The sequence below is a fragment of the Rissa tridactyla genome, chromosome 3 (assembly GCF_028500815.1).
Source record: "Rissa tridactyla isolate bRisTri1 chromosome 3, bRisTri1.patW.cur.20221130, whole genome shotgun sequence".
In the NCBI taxonomy this organism is placed as follows: Eukaryota; Metazoa; Chordata; class Aves; order Charadriiformes; family Laridae; genus Rissa; species Rissa tridactyla.
In genome coordinates this window covers 52,618,918-52,636,954 of record NC_071468.1, presented here as the reverse complement: position 1 = coordinate 52,636,954, position 18,037 = coordinate 52,618,918, and the positions used below count along the sequence as shown (strand labels likewise).

Genomic DNA, 18,037 nt, shown 5'->3' with positions numbered 1-18,037 from the left:
TTTCTTTGTGTCCCTACCCAATGTCATACTGGTGTCCTCTGGACCTTAAACTTCAAACTTGCTTCCTGCTTCCCTGAGCTTGTGTCATCACTGAGCCGGATGCTGGTGGCCTCCACTTTGGTGCAGCCACAGATTTCCCCAGTTGTGAGGAAAGGGCTGGTGTGCATTTGAGCTGTTGCCTCTATGTAGTCTGGCTGTGCTCTCTGGACTGAATTCCCTGACTGTAAAATACAGATAATGGCACTTCCCTGCCTACATGGATTGTGTGGATTCCTCAAGCTTTCTAGGGATAAAAGCCAAAAAGCAATGTAAGAGGTGATGTCTTGCTGCATATTTTATCTACTGGCATAGAAACAGTACTCCATGATTCAGAAAAATGGAGGCACACACAAGAAAAACAAATTAAAAGCAAAGAAAAAAGCACTATTAATAATAATGAAGAAAAACTAAATGGCATATGACCTGATTTCTAAAAAAAAATAATCCCTACAGATACACAAACCACTACATTAAATATGATTCTCCATATGATTAAATGAGCTTCTTTCAACTTGCCTACCTTAATCCTTGCTTAGAGCCATTTAATTTTTTTTTCTGGTCTGCACATATTTACCCAGAATATGAGAAGGGACTACTTTGTGCATGTACTCTAGTAGTTCCTAAACAATCAAGTGGAAAACTACTAGAACATTATCTTAAGAGGAGCCACAGCTGGAAATCAGTAGGTGATACATTGGGGGAGCACATGGGCAAACACATACACAAATAAACGTAATAGGTATCAGTAGTCAAACATGTTTGAAAAAAAAGGGAGTGGTGTTTTTCAAAATTTGTTAATTAGAGATAGAAATATTTCCTTACAAACTGTCATCAAGTCAGATAAAATGTAAGGTGTACATTTGTCTCTTTCTGCTGAAGCACTATCAGTGCTGTGCTGTCAGAAGTTGCTGAAGGACCATCAGGAGCAATTAGACGTGGGGTGTCCTTCTGGCAGCTTTGGTCCAGTGCTGTCTTCTTCAGGCTTTTCTGTTGCTTCAGGGGGAACTGAAGGAAGCACAAGAATTTTGCAGCCTGGGAACACAATCTAGTTGTCAAGAGCTATACTGCCTCCATCTCTGTGTAGGGTTTCTCTAGATCAGCCATCTGGAGAAACCACCACAAGTCAAACGCAGAATCAGATAAATTAGGTCAGCATGGGGCTAACCAATCTTCAGAGTTAATAGTACATTTTATCCTTCCTGTTTTGCTACAAGTGTTGCTTATTGAGCTTACTGCACCAAATGATTTACTTGTGTAGTGGTTTGAGCTGCACAGTGAACATGAGGAACATAGCAGTTGGTGTTGCTGCCTCAAAGTGTGAGAAAGCTTGGGCTAAATCTTACCAGTCTTCAGGGCAGCAGAATCTCTCAGAATCTGACCTCTCACTTCCAAGTGCCTCAGGTTCCCCTCCACAAATGCAATTTTTACCTCAGTTTACATGACCTACAAGATCTGTAGGCAAAAAGCACTATAGATGGTACCTTACTATTCATATGCAAAAAGCAAACCCTGCTGCTTGCTGTCCTTTGAGAGTGTGACTTTTATTTCCCAACAGTGGCGTAATGTTTCTTCTGGAGTGCCATTTACTGAATTTTTTTGAGGTGTACATTTTTAAATGAAATTATTTGGCTTCCAGTTTGTGACAAGATAAGGCAGACATATAAATGATATTTTAGTCAAAGTCACGGCTCCCAAAATATTATTTATGCTAAGCTTTGAGATATGCTTTTTCCCGAGGGAGCCAAGCTGTTATATATTTTCTTCTTAATCTACTCAGTATTCAGATTTCACTGCCAGCTGAAATTAAATACTAGAGATTTCATTGTTGTTATAGAGCTGAATTATTATAATTATTATTGAATATTTCAGCATACATCCTGTACTTAATCCATTTAACACACACTAAAAGGAGCCCAGATTGCAGTACCAAGAACAATTCTGTAATTGTTTTAATCTGAAAGATGAAGAAGGTTCGAGGTAAAGAGGATTCAATTAACAAAGGCAAACCTAGATGTAGAAAGATACAGACTTATTTTTTGCTTTATATCACCGTAATAAATCATCTTCTTAGAAAATATAGTTAAATTTTAGTGTTTCCAGAGTGTATTGCTAGTAAAGAATATAAACTCACAAGCTCTTGAAAACTTTGCGTCTGCTTATGCCCTCAGGTTGGTTTCCCTCTTGCTTCGTGCTTGAGTCCTGTTTCTCTTCATTACCCCCACGGCTGCCCAGGACCACTTCCAGAGACACGCATGCCGAGCCACAGGAAGCATTTGCCAAGGCTGGCTTCATGGACACTGGTAAGCAATGCCAGTTCATAAGTTTAAAAAAAAGGAAGACTCCCCTCTCCATGCCAACAACACAGTCAGGAGTGTGTGGGAGCTCTGCAGTCCTGTCAGGAGCCGCACCCTGTCTCTGGCAGGGATGTTGCCAGCGCACCTCCAGCCATGACCAATTGTACTTAAAACTCAGCAGGCCCCACCATACACGTGCACAACAGGTGTCTGTGTGAGCCTCTGAGGCTACCGAACCAACGAGGTAGCTAACACTGGGTGAGATGAATTCCACTCTGATATTTTGGAGCCAAAACAAGAGGAACAGTCTGAATAGACACTGTAGGCTTGGTTTGTTCTGTTTTGTTTTGTTTCGAATTACAATGTCAATTAGACTTTTTTTAAAGTTTTGGAGTTTTTTAAAAAAGTATTATCCATGCAAAAAAAAATAATTATCATTGTAGGAAATTTTAGGTCCAATTCACACATCTGTATAGGAATTCCAGCATTCTTACAGTGTCAGCACAGTATTAGTCCTGATTTTTCATGCCCTTTAAATTGTGGAAACTATGAGAATGTCACTGTAAAGAGAAATCAGGTTTACAGCTTGTACAGTCTCAAACTTTGTGCATGCATGCGTACAGATATGTATGTATTAACATGGAGAAGATCAGGACACGTTTTATTAAAATCTGCAGCATACACTTTTGTTTTTTGGCAGGGCGTAACTCTAGATTGTGTGAAGAAACACTGTGAGAATGGCCTATAAAGTCAGTCCCTAAAAGTGGATAATACTGAGTCAATGCCGGAACTCCTTTCTTTATTCTCCTTTCTGCCCTTGCTTATGTCTTAGATGAATGCTCGTAATCCCATCCTCTGACAAGTTCTTCCCAAGAAAGAGATGTTTCTATTTTAGCCTTATGACTCATGCCTACCATGCCCTGCCCAGGCCAGAAGGAAATACAGGACCTGATCCATAGTCCATTGACTTCAGTGGACCTTGATCTAGGGGCATAAATTACATGTTTCTACATGACAATTAAAACATTAACTTGTTATGGCAGACTCTAACTCAGTGAAACTACCTTACAGTGAACAAGTTTTTCTTCCTTTATAAGACAGACACTAAAAACATGTGAAAGTAATTCAGACTTCTTTTATTCCAAATGTTTGTGGATATGAAATAAAGTGATGAGCTCCCATGTAACACACTATCAAAGTAAAATTAAGCATTATGATCTTTTTCCCTAGCCTGTTGGCAACAAGCCATATAAATTATAAAATAGACCCAGGTATAGAAAATCAAATCATTAAATAATCAGAGCTCACAGTGAAATATCCCCATTAAGATAACGTACTTAAATGAGCTCCGTTGCAGCATTCTATTGCACTCCAACACTTTAAGGTAGCTTCTTCTGCATACATTTTACTTCACCAGTGCCAAAAAAGGAAAATGGTCTTTAAGAAATGGCCATTGTCCTTTCGTTGCTACTTCCTTTGTCTCTCATTTTCTTAATTCTACCAGTTCACTCTCTTGTTTTTGGTACTGCATGCCTGATCTCTTTGTTTCCTCAGACTTTTGGGTCACTTCCATCTGAGACAGATGAATACTCTACTGCTTTTAGCAACTGGACACTTTTGTAGTGAGCCTGGGATTTCTTTATACCTCAAGCTTCTTGCTCTGCACTGACTGATATGAGGCACACCCATATTTTCAGGACTCTACAGTCATGTCATGCAAAATATTAATTCAAACTTGATAAAAGAAGTCCATGGCCCTGGAATTTATTTTGTGCTAATAGTACGTTTTAACTCCCTACCCTCTCAGCTGGGAGTTTGAATCAGCCAAGGAAATGCATGACCCACCCAATATTTTTGTACTCACTTGCTTTGTATTCAAATGAAGAAAGAAAGAAAGTGTAAAATTTTGACCACTTTATTCATTGTGCGTTTTTTTCCAAAAATGAATTGTGCAAATCCTTACATGGCATATTGGTTGTGGACAGTACCCATTTCATTTCAGAAGAAGACAACAACGTGAAGCACACCAAACAGTAAGATTGTTCAAGCTTGGAAATGCCAGTAAGCTTTACCTACTGTGTTAACATTGTAAAATGAAAGATATCCCTCTGTCCCACACCATTTGAGCTGTGAATGTGTTGTCAGAAACATACCCATATTCTAATTCAATTTAGGAGAACGATGATAGAGAAAACCCCTGAGAAGTCTCCTCCTGCCTCCCTTTGCCACATCCAAAGTGTTGCTGTAAGCACAAGAAAAATGAAGCCCTGTGAGTCTAGCTTGCACAACACTTAATCGGATCCAGTCACCACTGCAACAACAGTCGCGGTTAGAGCTGAAACTGCATCCTTAGCTAATCTTCCAATGGTAAAGTCTATAATGAGTATGTAGGCAGGTTTCGTGTCATATGTTACAAACACACAAGCATAAATATGGCATAAAGCTGGATGTTTCTACAAGAATTTGGTTTGAAAGCAAGACCCCCACAGAAAGCCTGTTAGGAAGGAACCCTGAGAAAACACTGAAGAGCCACAGTCTTCCCTCTGCCAAAAAAGCTGTTAAGAAATACTGCCTCAAAAATCAAAAATTGTGCTGAATGAGCAAAGGAGTGGTCAAATTAAAAACAGCTGATGCAGGGAACATCCTCCACCCCCTTGACGCTCCTGCATTCGCACACACATGTGCAGGCTGTTCTCTCTTGCAAGAGTTACGGATTCCTGACTATAAATGTCAAAGTTCCCCACAATAACCCTGTCTGCTCTCTATGCTGACAGACTGCACAAGTTCAGAAAGGTGTAATTTACCCTTCTTTGTACCACAATGAGCAGGTCTGTCCATTAGAACAATTACTCTTTTTACTTAGTGGATTTAAACCCCTTGGCATAACTTCAATGTGATTTTGGTATGATTGCATATGCAAGAAAGCAAAAACCAACAGACTGGGCCAACTTCTGAACTCCATGTTCCTGAAACCACTGGGAGTTTTGTTTAAGCCAGGAGTTCAGAATTTGACCCTGATGAAAACAAGCTTTAGCAGCAACACGGGCTGGCCCCAGCCCACTATTCAAACCAGTGATCTCCCATGCAGGTTCTGTTCCACTCCAGGCCACAGTTCCAGCACCATTCAAATCTGCATTGAGGGCGAGGACATTTCATGTGCATGCAGCCACCTGTAAAATAGCAACAGAACAGCTTCGGTACTTGGCAGACACTTAGAGATGTTAATCAACAATTAACAGTGTTAAAATCAACTTTCTTAGGCACTCATTTACTAACCAAGTAGAATACTTAATAAAAGAGACGTACAAACCTGAAGATTATTTTTCCTGGGCTTTCTAAAACCCGCTGCTCCCTCTCTTGTTGGGGTGTAATGTGCTGCTGTCACTTGAGGGACTGCAGGAGTAGGAGGAAATTAGAAGAGACTGTGCTAGGGATAGGAAAAAGAGAGGACAGTCTGTGGCCTCTCATGGCCAGTCATGGAGGTGTCTGCTCAAGGACACTCTACCCTAGTCCAGCTGTGAGGCAGAAGATGAATAAAATGAAATTCTTTTTTGAATTTGGATTCAACAACTGAGGGATTTGCAAAGAGAATAAATCAGGAGATACAGACTTTGTTGGCTGACTGCTGATTATATCAAAATGGCAGTAGTAATTTAAGTTGATTTGACCTTCTTAGTATCTGAAGCAGCCTTTTGATCACGTCAATGTTTCCTATGTGTTGGGTTTCTTACTTGCCCATATTGTGAGAGCAGCTTTAATTTCTCTGCCCACAACCTTGATCAAATGTTTATTCTGTAATATATAAAACATTAACATTGTCAAAAGTCATTACAGAAATACACTTCAAATGGAAATTATGTTTCTTACCACACAAAGAGATCTCTTGTATAATTCAAACTGAATGAAAAGCATGCAGTATGAAGAAATGCTGAAATGTCATCTTGGTTTAACTCCAGATGGTGATAGGAGGTACAGGGAGTGTGTGTTCCCTACTGTATGACCTGCTACCCTCACATCACCTTTTTTATAAATGCCGCTCTAGAACTTATTTTCAGAAGGTAAAAACAGCAGGAGACGCAAGAACTGATTTGTTAAAATAGGCCTGTCTGCTTCATCTGACAGAGAGAAAAAATGAGCTGTGATGGCAAGGTCTATTTGTCAGTTTATATCTTTTTGTAAGAGATGCGATTCTCCAGACATTTTAATCTTATTCAAATGTAAGCGTACCAATGGCCAGCCTCCATGTTACACTTTACTTAAGGTTTAGATCCAATCCTCTCTTACAATTTGTATTAAGTCATCGCTGGGTAAAACGCATCTCAGTCCTGGTACAGGACCCAAACCCCAGTAGGCACCCCCTGTCAAACGTGTGCTCTACCTGCTAAACTACATAAATCATGTTACTGTCTGCTACACGGCAGCTGAGAGCTGCAGTCAGAGTGGAGAGTGCCTCAAGCAATGTGGCCTGCGGCTTTGTGAGTACAGCAGTTCTCTGAGAGATGTGGATATGTGTTTAAACTCGCTCAGACTGGGAACTGAGCTCTGGGAAATTGTTTCGCTCTTTCACTTTGTCTATTACAGAAGAGTTATTGGCATATAGAAGTATTCTACAACGCCTATAGCTATACAGGCTATTATAGAAAAGTTACTGACATAGAGAAATATAGGCTATTACAGAAAAGTTACCGGCATTGTCACTATCCCTTGTAAAAGACAGCGTCCACAGAAGCATTTAGGGAGGGAAGGCAGAATTAGTCTCTTGTGTGGAGTCAGTGTACTCCTCCCAAATGAGGTCTGTTGGCAGACTTCAGTATACAGTCGTCAGCCTCTTGACACCAGCTGTACTGAGGCAGAAATGAAGTGCTTCTTTCAGTTTACAAATGTCAGCCTAGAAGCTGGCATGTGCAGTACCAATGACCAGAGAAGAAAGCAATCGCTGCACTTTTTAAGCTTCACGCCTTAATTCGCAGAATCATAGAATCACTGAGGTGGGAAACGTACCTTTGGAGATCTTCCAGTCCAAAGCATTGCTCAAAGCAGGGTCATCTAAAATAGGGTGCTCAGGGTTGTGTCCAGTTGGGTTTTGAATGTATCCTAGAATGGAGACTCGTTCTGGGCAACCTGTTTCGGTCTTCAACCACCCACACGGTAAAAAGCATTTTCTTCTGTTTAAACTAAGTTTCCTATGTTTCCGTTTGTGCCCATTGCCTTCCGTCCTTTTAGTGGGCACCACTGAGAAGAGTTTGGCTTTGTCTTCTTTGCGCCCCCATCAGGTGTTTATTTATGCAGTCCTTTTATCATCTTTGCAGCCCTTCATTGGACTCGCTCTCGCCTATTTCTCTCTTGTACGGGGAAGTGCAGAACTGGACCAGCCACTCTAGATGTGTCTCACCAGTGCTGAGCAGAGGGGAAGGATCATCTCCCTCGAGCTGCTGGTGGTGCTCCTCCTAATGCAGCCCAGGATGCTGTTGGCCACCTTTGCTGCAAGGGCACATTGCTGGCTCATGTCCAACTTGTAGTCCACCAGGACATTCAGGTCCTTTCCATCAGGTTGACCCCCATCCTGTACCAGTGCATGTCCCTTTGTTGAACTTCATGAGGTTTCTCTCAGGCCATTTCCCAGCCTGTGGGGGTCCCTCTGAATGGCAGCACGATCAGCCAATTCCAGTGTGTTGAAACATTTCTAGCCTGCTGCTGTGGTTTTGGCATTTTGCATTATGAGGCACTGTTCTGACATGGGTCAGGCTATGAGCAAGGAATCCTGCTTATTATCCATTTTCAATAAATATCTTCTTTCAAAGATATAAAGTATAATGACCTTTATTTCCTTTTTGATACATTGGCTATTTTTACAGGAAACTTCCCTAAACATTAGTGGAGTTGTGTAAATGGTGTCAAATAGAGATATCCTGTTTGTGACAAGTGACAACTGACTGTAATTTAACAGTAAAGATTTTGTAGCAGAGTCTAAGAGAAAGTAAAGGTCCTAGCACTGCTTCAAGCCTGACCAGAAGTTTTTTTTATTTTATTTGGCTATGCACAAACTGTTAAGTATGAATAGTCATGGTTATTATTTGTCTATTTCTAATCCAGTTAAAACTTCTGGTTTGAAGTCTGTATTATTTACAAGTCTGTAAATAATTTTTTTGACCTACCCCTCTGTTATGTCTCTTCTGCTGCCCACCTTGCTCTCTACACTTTGCCAAATCTTGTCTCTCCTTTCCACTGTTGAATTAATGCTTTGCTTCCTTCTGCTTCTTGTGCTTGAAGAAGTCTCCCACTTTCCATCTGCCAACTGCCTTCTTTTCTTTCATCAAACCCCAGGTTTCGGGATTCTGTCCTGTTTCTTCTTCAGTAATATTTCTGTGGTATCACTGCGTGAAGTGTTCTCTCCTTGCAGTTTACGGTGTCTTATCTGGTGTTTTCGGTGTCCCATTGGAATAACTGATGCCACAAAACTGAGGAGCATCCTCCATACTTAATATTCATATAATATTTAGGCAATTGTTGTAATATATTTTGATGAATTAACATAAACACAATTAAACCTGGAACAGCATGAACCTATAGGGTATAGCCTCTTTACTGTTCCTGTTCCCCATTTTAACCACCCCAGTGCCAGCAGATTACTTTTCTTCCTACATGGTAAGCATTGATTAGTGCAACCAGTTTGTCAGGACTTATGCTTCTTGCTTTGACTTGCTCTTCTGCTGTGGGCACGTCACTGGGTTGAGATTAATCTCATCTAAATTCAGCTATATACGATGCAGACATCTACAGCAGGACTAATTCTCAACACCCTACTTTTAGGTGCGATTCTTCTGGCCTACATTAGACATGTTTCATCATGAGATGAGTTTTGCCCTACAAATGTTTCTTTTTTTCCAGTGACAATGGAAAATCTAGACAACTAGCTGAACATTCAGTCATATGAATGGTACATCGGGTGTCTCTCTGTGCCTCATTTTCCCTGTCTATGAAATGGCCAGGCATTTTGTGAGGCTTAATTAGTGACTTTAGAACTAAGTCATTTAGATTTAGTGATTTCAAGATAATTTTGATACAGTGACAGAAGGAAGATTCAAGCTCTGTGTGCTCTCCCTCTCTTGGAATAAATGTACACATGCACATCCATACATTTATGTTGTAAAATGACTTTAAAAAGACAGTTAAGTATGAGATAACTAATAAATTTACCATTTTTTTCTACTGGAATATTGCAGTTGGGGCATGGCTTGGTTGTCTTCTTGATTGTTTCTCTAGATGCCTCTTCCCATCGAGCTTGCATGGCTGCATGTTCATCAACTACATATGCCTGCAAAGAGAGAAAAACCATCTATGGGCACAATACTGAAAGGCTGCACTGGCACATGATGTCTACACTGAAGTGGTAAGTATTTATCCACAAGAAACAGGCAGGAGTGACTGCAAAGCTAGGTAGGCTGGACTTTGTAAGAAAAGCACAATTTTTGCTTCAAAATGCCAATTGATTTTCTCACAGTGTGCACAACACCTGTATTGGGTTGGATCCTGGGCTGTGGAATGGCAGGGGCAGCTGCAGCAGCTAGAATGTGTGTCAACCTGGGCGTCCTTCCTACATCCAGCTGCAGCACAGGCTGCGTTCTCCCTGCCACTCCCTGCCCCGAGTGGCAGGCAAAGCCCTGTCCAGAGGACATGGGGGTCATCAAGCTGTGTTACAAATGCACAAAGAGATGTAAAGCAAAAGGCAAGGCGAAGCAGGAGTCAGATGAACCTGGCTGAGACATGACACGTTAGAATCATAGAATAGAATCATAGAATCATAGAATTGTTTTGGTTGGAAAAGACCTTTAAGATCATCAAGTCCAACCATTAACCTAGTACTGCCAAGTTACCACTAAACCATGTCCCTAACTGCCACACCTACACATTTGTTAAATACCTCCAGGGATGGTGACTCAACCACTTCCCTGGGCAGCCTGTTCCAACGCTTCATAACCCTTTTGGTGAAGACGTTTTTCCTAATCATAGAATCATAGGGTTGGAAGGGACCTCTGGAGATCATCTAGTCCAAGCCCCCTGCAAGAGCAGGGTCACCCAGAGCAGGCTGCACAGGAACGCGTCCAGGCGGGTTTTGAATGTCTCCAGAGTTGGAGACTCCACCACCTCTCTGGGCAGCCTGTTCCAGTGCTCTGCCACCCTCAGGGTAAAGAAGTTCCTCCTCATGTTTAGGTGGAACTTCCTATGCTCAAGTTTGTGCCCATTACCTCTTGTCCTGTCCCCGGGCACCACTGAAAAGAGCCTGGCCCCATCCTCCTGACACCCACCCTTTAAGTATTTATAAGTGTTGATAAGATCCCCCCTCAGCCGCCTTTTTTCCAGACTGAAGAGACCCAAATGCCTCAGCCTTTCTTCCTAAGAGAGGTGTTCAAGTCCCCTAATCATCTTGGTAGCTCTCTGCTGCACCGTCTCCAGCAGTTCCCTGTCCCTCTTGAACCTGGGAGCCCAGAACTGGACACAGTATTCCAGGTGTGGCCTCACCAAGGCAGAGTAGAGGGGGAGGATAAGGATAACCTCCCTCGACCTGCTGGCCACACTCTTCTTGATGCACCCCAGGATGCCATTGGCCTTTCTGGCCACAAGGGCACATTGCTGGCTCGTGGTCATCCTGTTGTCCACCAGGACTCCCAGGTCTCTTTCCACTGTATCCACAATCCACAATCCACTATGTCCACAATATCCAATTTAAACTTCCCCTGATTAAACTTGAGGCCATTTCCTCTTGTCCTGTTGCCTGTTACTTGGGAGAAGAGACCGACCCCCACCTTGCTACAGCCTCCTTTCAGGTAGCTATAGAAAGTGATAAGGTCTCCCCTCAGCCTCCTTTTCTCCAGGCTAAACAACCCCAGCTCCCTCAGCCGCTTCTCATAAGACTTGTCTCTAGACCCTTCACCAGCTTTACTGACCTCTGAACATGCTCCAGCACCTCAACGTCTTTCTTGAGGGGCCCAAAACTGAACACAGTACTTGAGGTGGAGCCTCGCTGAGTACAGAGGTACCATCACTTGCCTAGTCCTGCTGGCCACACTGTTTCTAATAGTAGGTTTGATTCTGCCTCAGGGATTAAAGCCCTTCTTGCAAGAAAAGAAAAACACCAAGGCAAGACAACACTTGATAACGCAGAATGGTGGGGTCCCTGGAATGCAGATGTTTTCATAATAAAGCATACTTCTTTGTTTTGGAGCACTAGATTTCATTCAATCATAAATCTCTATAAATTTAAGAGGCCTTAAGAGGCACAAAGAAGAAACACAAAAATTTTGGAGAAAAAGTAAAAAAGAAGTGACGTGTGAACAATGAAAGCTCCCCAGATAGAATTACACAGATGGAAAAAGTCATCATGAAGAGTGTTTTAAAAGGGACTCTTGTGTTTGTCCTATTTATGACTGGAACAAAATTACATAATCTGTACAAGTGTCCTACTTGGCAATTTCCTACCTAAAATGATACTACAAGGACAAAAGAGATGGCAGTGCCTTGGGTCATTTCTATCACACAAGGTTGGCAACTATGTGAATAGTAGCTGTAAACGATGAATGCAGGTTCCGGCCTTGAAGTTCTGCTCTCTCCGTTCTTAATGTGGGTTTTTTTCAAGCATGTGGGAAAATTCTGAGTTTAAACTAAATTATGTAATCTGCAAAAATTCCCATAACTTCTTTGTGTATACCTTCTACATACTTGTAGGCTGTTACGTGGATAGACTTTTAGTATTTATTTACATGTGTTTTCTTTTTATTTATGTATTTCTAACAAGACTGATAAAACTTGTGAGTTGGTGCAGTGTCAGTGAGTAAAACCTAGATTTTAATTCTTGTCTGAAGTCACCTGAATTAAAATGGAATAACAAAGAGTTAACATCTGCAGAAACTTGTTTCCAGCTCATCTATTGGCCATTGCAACATGTATCTTTAAAAAACCCCATTTTTTAAAATCAGAAAACCTCAAAAATGTGTTTATGGTATTATTTCTTTTATTTTAGTTCCTACATCACTCTCCTCAGCCCTTTAATCACTTTTATTGCTCCTCACTTAATATTCCTAAATTTGCTAATATTTTTGATGTAGAGGTGATGAAATTGAACAAAGTCTTCTCAGCTGTATCCTAGAAGTGACTTTTACTTTTGTCTCTCTGCGTCTGGAGAGGGAACTCGGCCCTGCACCCCTGCTGGATTATTCAGCAATTCGGCAAAGGGATGACCTCTATACAATGGCACATTAGTAAGTTCTGGGAAACAGAAAAAGCTGCTCAGGCTAATAGCAAAGAACATAATCTGGTATTGATCTTGCAACACCTTGCTCTTTAAGGAAGACTTCAGCAAGCAATCTGAGCTAACTCAGAGAGCCCTGAACACAAAATGGGGAGAGTGGGGAATGCTAGACCTAGGCCGCAGTTTGCCCAGTGCCAGAAGTAAGACAATGTTAATTTCATCTCATTGTAATGGGAATTAATTACTTAACATCTATACAGATGATTCAAGATGAAAATTGCCACAGCAGTGACAAAACATTGCTGTTCTTTTCAGAAAAATAGCTCCATGAATAGCTAAGACCAGATGTATTTTTAATTTTTGTAGTCAACCCAGAAAAGCTTCACAGTGGCTCTGTTTTTCCCAAATGGTCCAAATCCAAACTGTGTGGTCCTGAACTTGGAAACATACTTTTTCCCCCATCTTCATGTCTTTGTTATGCCCTAATAGCAAATGACACTGAGGCAAAATTTCACATGCCAAATTGCTAATTTGATTTGTATAAAGATAGTTGATTTTAGTTCTGAAAACAAATAAAAACTTGGGAGGGCTTTGGATTAACTAAAATAAACAACTTCAAGCCACACATACGCAATTCACCAAGAAAGGACAAATTGCTGAAAACAGCAGAGTGAATTATTATATTAATATTTTCCATTGCAAAAATTCTGGCATGAAATAGATGCAGCAGGATGATATTTTCAGCCCATTAGAGATGAAACATCCCTCCTATGCCCGGTCTTGCTGAATGCTAAGTTAAAAACTTCCTGCTGCAGGCAGTAAATGCAGAGAAATGGCAGAGTGATGGAGTCCCTCCATTCAGTAAAGAAATCATACCATACTGATCTATGAGCCTCCACTGTTCATGTGCTTTATTTAGTGCTCCACATACAATGACTGCAAGCACACATATATTTACCTGCATTTTTTTCCTCAAACACTAAAGGAAAGGTGTATGGCAGTTCTCCATTACCAGTGGCTATTTAAATAATGATCTTTCATCCTAAACTAGCAAACCTAATCTCCTTGACAATGGCCTAGGTAGTAAGAGAGCAGCTCTATCAAGCAGAGGTGGCCCTCACTTTATTTGGCCTGCGTGGTGTTGGATAGGAAGCTCAGAGATGCTCGAGGTGTGCATCACATGTCAGTTCGCTGAGGACAGGAGACTTTGATCACTTGTGATGCAGACCCCACACAATATGCTCCAGTTCCCCAATTATTACAAAATATTTGTGCCAGCACTAGTGAAAAGCTACAAGACTCCATCCATGCCACTTTATGAACAATTTTTTTTTTATTCTCAACCGTGCTGCACATCATAACCAGGAATGAATACCCATAAATAACAGGAAGCTGCTGTAAGAGCTGTTGCAAGCATTTTTCAGCATCCCCTCTGCAATATTCCCTTAGTGATATAGGGGAAAACGTCTGTCTTGTTATCTCTGGGTCACACTGAAGGACGTAGATTTACTTTTATTCTGTTCCTATGCTGAGTCCTTTGGAAAAACTAACAGGGATAAAGAGACCACAGAGACTCCTAAGCACCATACCACAATACAAGAACATGTACATGGAAAGCTTTTTTTGCAGTTAATCAATATCAGGCAGTACTGGAAAAAGTCCTACAGAGACAGAAAGCATCTTGAAATGGAAATAAAGTGTCCTTTTTAAAGCAGCATCTCATTCAGGTAATAGGGCACACATCGACTTGTTGGTAGAACTACATAAAGTAATCGAACTATGTGTTCACAGTCAGACACTAAGCAGTACCATCCAGATTAAAAACATTTATGGCCAAACTTCTTGTTCGAAATACTGGAAGCATTATCTATATAATGTTAAATTCTGTAAGCATGCTTCTTTTATGGTCATGCTTATTTTGCCTAGAACATAAAACATCTGAAAACTGAAGACCCTTGATTCAGAATAGAATACGAAGCTGTCAACATTATGTTGTGCTTAGTTTTAGCGATGGTAATTTCTGGACTGCTGCTTGTTTGCTCTTGATGCTTATTTTCTTTCCGATAAGTAAAAAAGCTGGTCATACATAACTTTAAAAAACGTATCCTAGTTCAGCTTCCTTTAAATCAGAAATACTTTTCCTTTTGATCAGAAATGCTTGGGTTTCAGTTAATTTCCCTTGGACAAATAAGTTTTTTTTAAAAGAATGAGTAGAAATACATAAAATTATGACTTTATGTGAAATATAGCATTTTTAAAAGGCTTAAATGTCTCAAACCAGAAAATATTACTCATGTTCCAGCATGAATGTGAGAACAACTATGGATATTTGAAAGCATTTGAAAGGAAGACAAAGAATAATTCATTGTACACAAAGCAATGTTCAACCCACCATAACATTTAGATTAACACAGCCCACTAATTATTTTGGGCTAGAGCTCTAAGCAAAAGCAGCCTCATCTATTGAAGCCTGATCTACAAGAGATGGTGACAGTCCAACTTAAATTTCTTTTGTTTTTGCAGCTTCTACAGGGCTGTTCTATGAACATGTTCACATGAATTAACCTCCTGTCATGTTTAGTGGTGTCTTACTTTAGGGGGGGCGGGGGGGGAGGATATAGCAGATGTCTAGGGCACTAGATAGGCTAGAGGGGCTTTGGAAAAAAATGCATTATTTGAGTCATTTAAGAGTCAAAATCTCACAAAGAGAGGTGTACATAGCTATGGGACTAGTGTTGTAGTCTAGACAAAGATTTGGGCTGATCAAAACACTAAAATATGCATAGATAAGGAGTAGGAAAGATATCCATCAATGGCAATGTGTTTCACGCACAGGAAAAATAGAGGTGTCCGTACCACACTGATCCAGTTAAATTCACATGAAGCAGCTTTGTGTGAGCCAATTTGTCTGGTGTGCCTAGGGAATTCTGCTATAAAAAATGAGCTGCTTTGTGATGACAGCAACTAGCTAAAATCAAAGTGATATACACAGGTTATTGTGTCTGATACAAGATGAAAGAGACACTCACTAAAATCAGAGCACTCTGGTTTGGTGGCACTGCACATCAAGATTCTCACTCTGCATGTTGGGACTGCTCATATCAGCATGAATTAAATTGAGGTAGATGGTGAATATTGAATTTACACTGCTCTAAAGCAGAAAATCTAATCTAATACAGGTCATTCTTGTATAACTGTTTTGCATGAGTGGAATAAAGAACATTCCTTCTCCCGTAAGTGGCAACACAGCTGCAAATGACTGTCAGCTTAACCTCATAAACAAAAGCAGCCTGTCACATCTTTTTACTTTATTGCTGCCCAAAACAGGAAAGCTAAAATTCTCTCTCTTTAGTTCCCATCTATTTCTCATTAGATAGAAAGTTAAGACCTATTCTCAGCTTTCCTCCGGTGCATCTTTATTTATAACACAGAGATTAATTTTACAGGATGTTTCCTGGTTATAGTTATTTTTCTTGCTCCTTTAATTAGGCATCTGTGGGTTGAAATGTCCTGTGCTTCACATTGTGAATATACCAGCTACTAAACCCCCAAGCTTCAGTTTCTTTTCCGATTGTTTAAGATATTTTAGAAATCAAGCTAGGTGTGCCATTTTTTGTACAGCCATGTTTTATTTAACTTTTTAAATTTATCTGATGGAAAAAAATAATCAATGGTCTAATAATAGATGTTCCACATTTCATACTGTGACTCAGGACTCATTGAAAGATGTTATGTATGATGAACCTCTTCAGTAGCTTTTTCTTTCACTAGGATGCAGTGAAATAATTCTATGATTCTATGAAATAATTCCTGGTTTTTTGGTCAGCATTTACTATTTATCATTTTGGTTATTTTCCCGTTTTTCAAGTAGAGAAAGAAGTTTCCATAGAAATGCTGTGTTTCTCATTTTAACTCTTGCCTGTAGCACACCATTTCAAATACCTCACCTTCTGTTTTCCACTGTTCTAAAAGCAGTAAGGAAAGTTTGATGAAATAGTGAAGGAACACGTCTGAAAGTGATATTTGCAATATTTAGAGCCCATAAAGAAAACCCTGATAATTAAGAACTGATTCAGTTCATAGAACTGTGGTTATATGACTGATTCAGTCATATTACTGTGGAGTCCAATATAATATATATGTTTTCCCTAACAACTCACCCTTCACTGAAGGTCCAAGCAAAAAAGGAGCTTGCTGTTTCCTTCATGCAGTAAGTCAGGACACACATGCAATTCCATAATTTTGTTAGAATTATGTCTTCTTGATACAATTTAGTATGCACATTACATAGTTTTTCAATTCTACAGCAATATTTTAAGAAATACAGTGTACCAAGCCTAATTTTCATGAAGCATTAGCTAAATATTTCACATCTTAGCATTAAAATAATTCAGCTAAGGATATTTTGAAAGCACCTTTATTGGGGAATTCCACATTTAAATCAAATTCCGAAATATCTTGCACTCACAGTGGGCCACTATGTTGTGCTGAATAATTACAGCAAACCGCCACCTACACAGAGACCAGGCTTCACAACCTTACATGTTTGCCTGGGGATCTACAGGCATGAGAGATTAGACAGATGTTCATCAGTGGATGGAAAGGGACGCCTGGCAAGCCATGCCTGTGTATTTTGTACCACCTACTGGCAACTTCGAGACCTGCATGCATGAGGCAAGGGGAGGAAAAGATGGGCTGGAGGCTCATCTGCAGCCCAAGTGAGCTGGGAGCTTTTGCAGGAACTACATTACAAAAGACTTCAGCAGGGTGCCAGGTGATGTGACCGGCTTTCCTGGATGTGTGCACACACATGGCTGTGCTTTTATGCCGCACCTGGGTAGCAAAAAGCATTTCTGGGAAGTGATCAAATGGATCTGCTCCAGAGCTGGTCGTTCGTCTGAAAGCTCATGACCGAGTTAGGTCTGAGCCCTGAAACTACGGTTAGGGTTGCAGTCAAGGCCCAGGTGGCATGTACTGATGAATAGGATCAGGTCTGGAAAAAATTATACCTCTGAGGTTTGCGCTGACTCAGCTGAGGCACTGGCCTAGTTTTGGTTTGGTCTGATGGGTTCCTGGGTAGACAGGGCTTCTGGATAAGTTTTATACTGACAGTGGCAGGAAAACAAAGCTATTATCTGTATGCTGCATTAGCTACCTGAGTGCAGTAAGGACTGGGTCCCAAATCAAAAAACAGCTGAGGTTTGATTTGAAGGTGGTAGGTTTGGGGACAGGCTTTGGGATTTGGGTGACCGAGGCCTCCAACTTAGGGCTACAGATGGGACAGGAGCATCCCAAAGGCCTGTAGTGGATACGAAGTTAAGTTTTACAGCACTAGCTATAAACTTGCACCAAAAAAGATTGTAGGTGAAGGTTTAGAACATGTAGCTTTGTGGCTTAGTAAAAATGCTGTTGCTGTTTCTTGTAAAAGGCCACAGTCCTTGTGCCAAGCCAGCACCAC

The 18,037-nt window shown here is 40.7% G+C and overlaps 1 protein-coding gene across 2 annotated transcripts in view; it reads right to left on the bottom strand.

The window, feature by feature from the left end:
- Window positions 1–1,007: 1,007 nt before the first annotated feature.
- PRKN (parkin RBR E3 ubiquitin protein ligase) overlaps window positions 1,008–18,037 on the bottom strand; it is a 781,894-nt gene continuing 764,864 nt past the window's right edge. The window contains exons 11-13 of one of the 2 annotated variants that reach the window (XR_008465680.1): window positions 9,531–9,648; window positions 4,487–5,503; window positions 1,008–1,071 (exon numbers count right to left, since the gene is read on the bottom strand). Coding sequence is in view for 1 of the 2 variants with exons in the window: in XM_054196729.1 (XP_054052704.1) it covers window positions 5,394–5,503; window positions 9,531–9,648 (228 nt within the window). In the remaining variant the exon portion in view is untranslated. Of the gene's footprint in view, window positions 1,072–4,249; window positions 5,504–9,530; window positions 9,649–18,037 lie in introns of those variants that run through there. The other variant, XM_054196729.1, reaches the window with a different exon arrangement.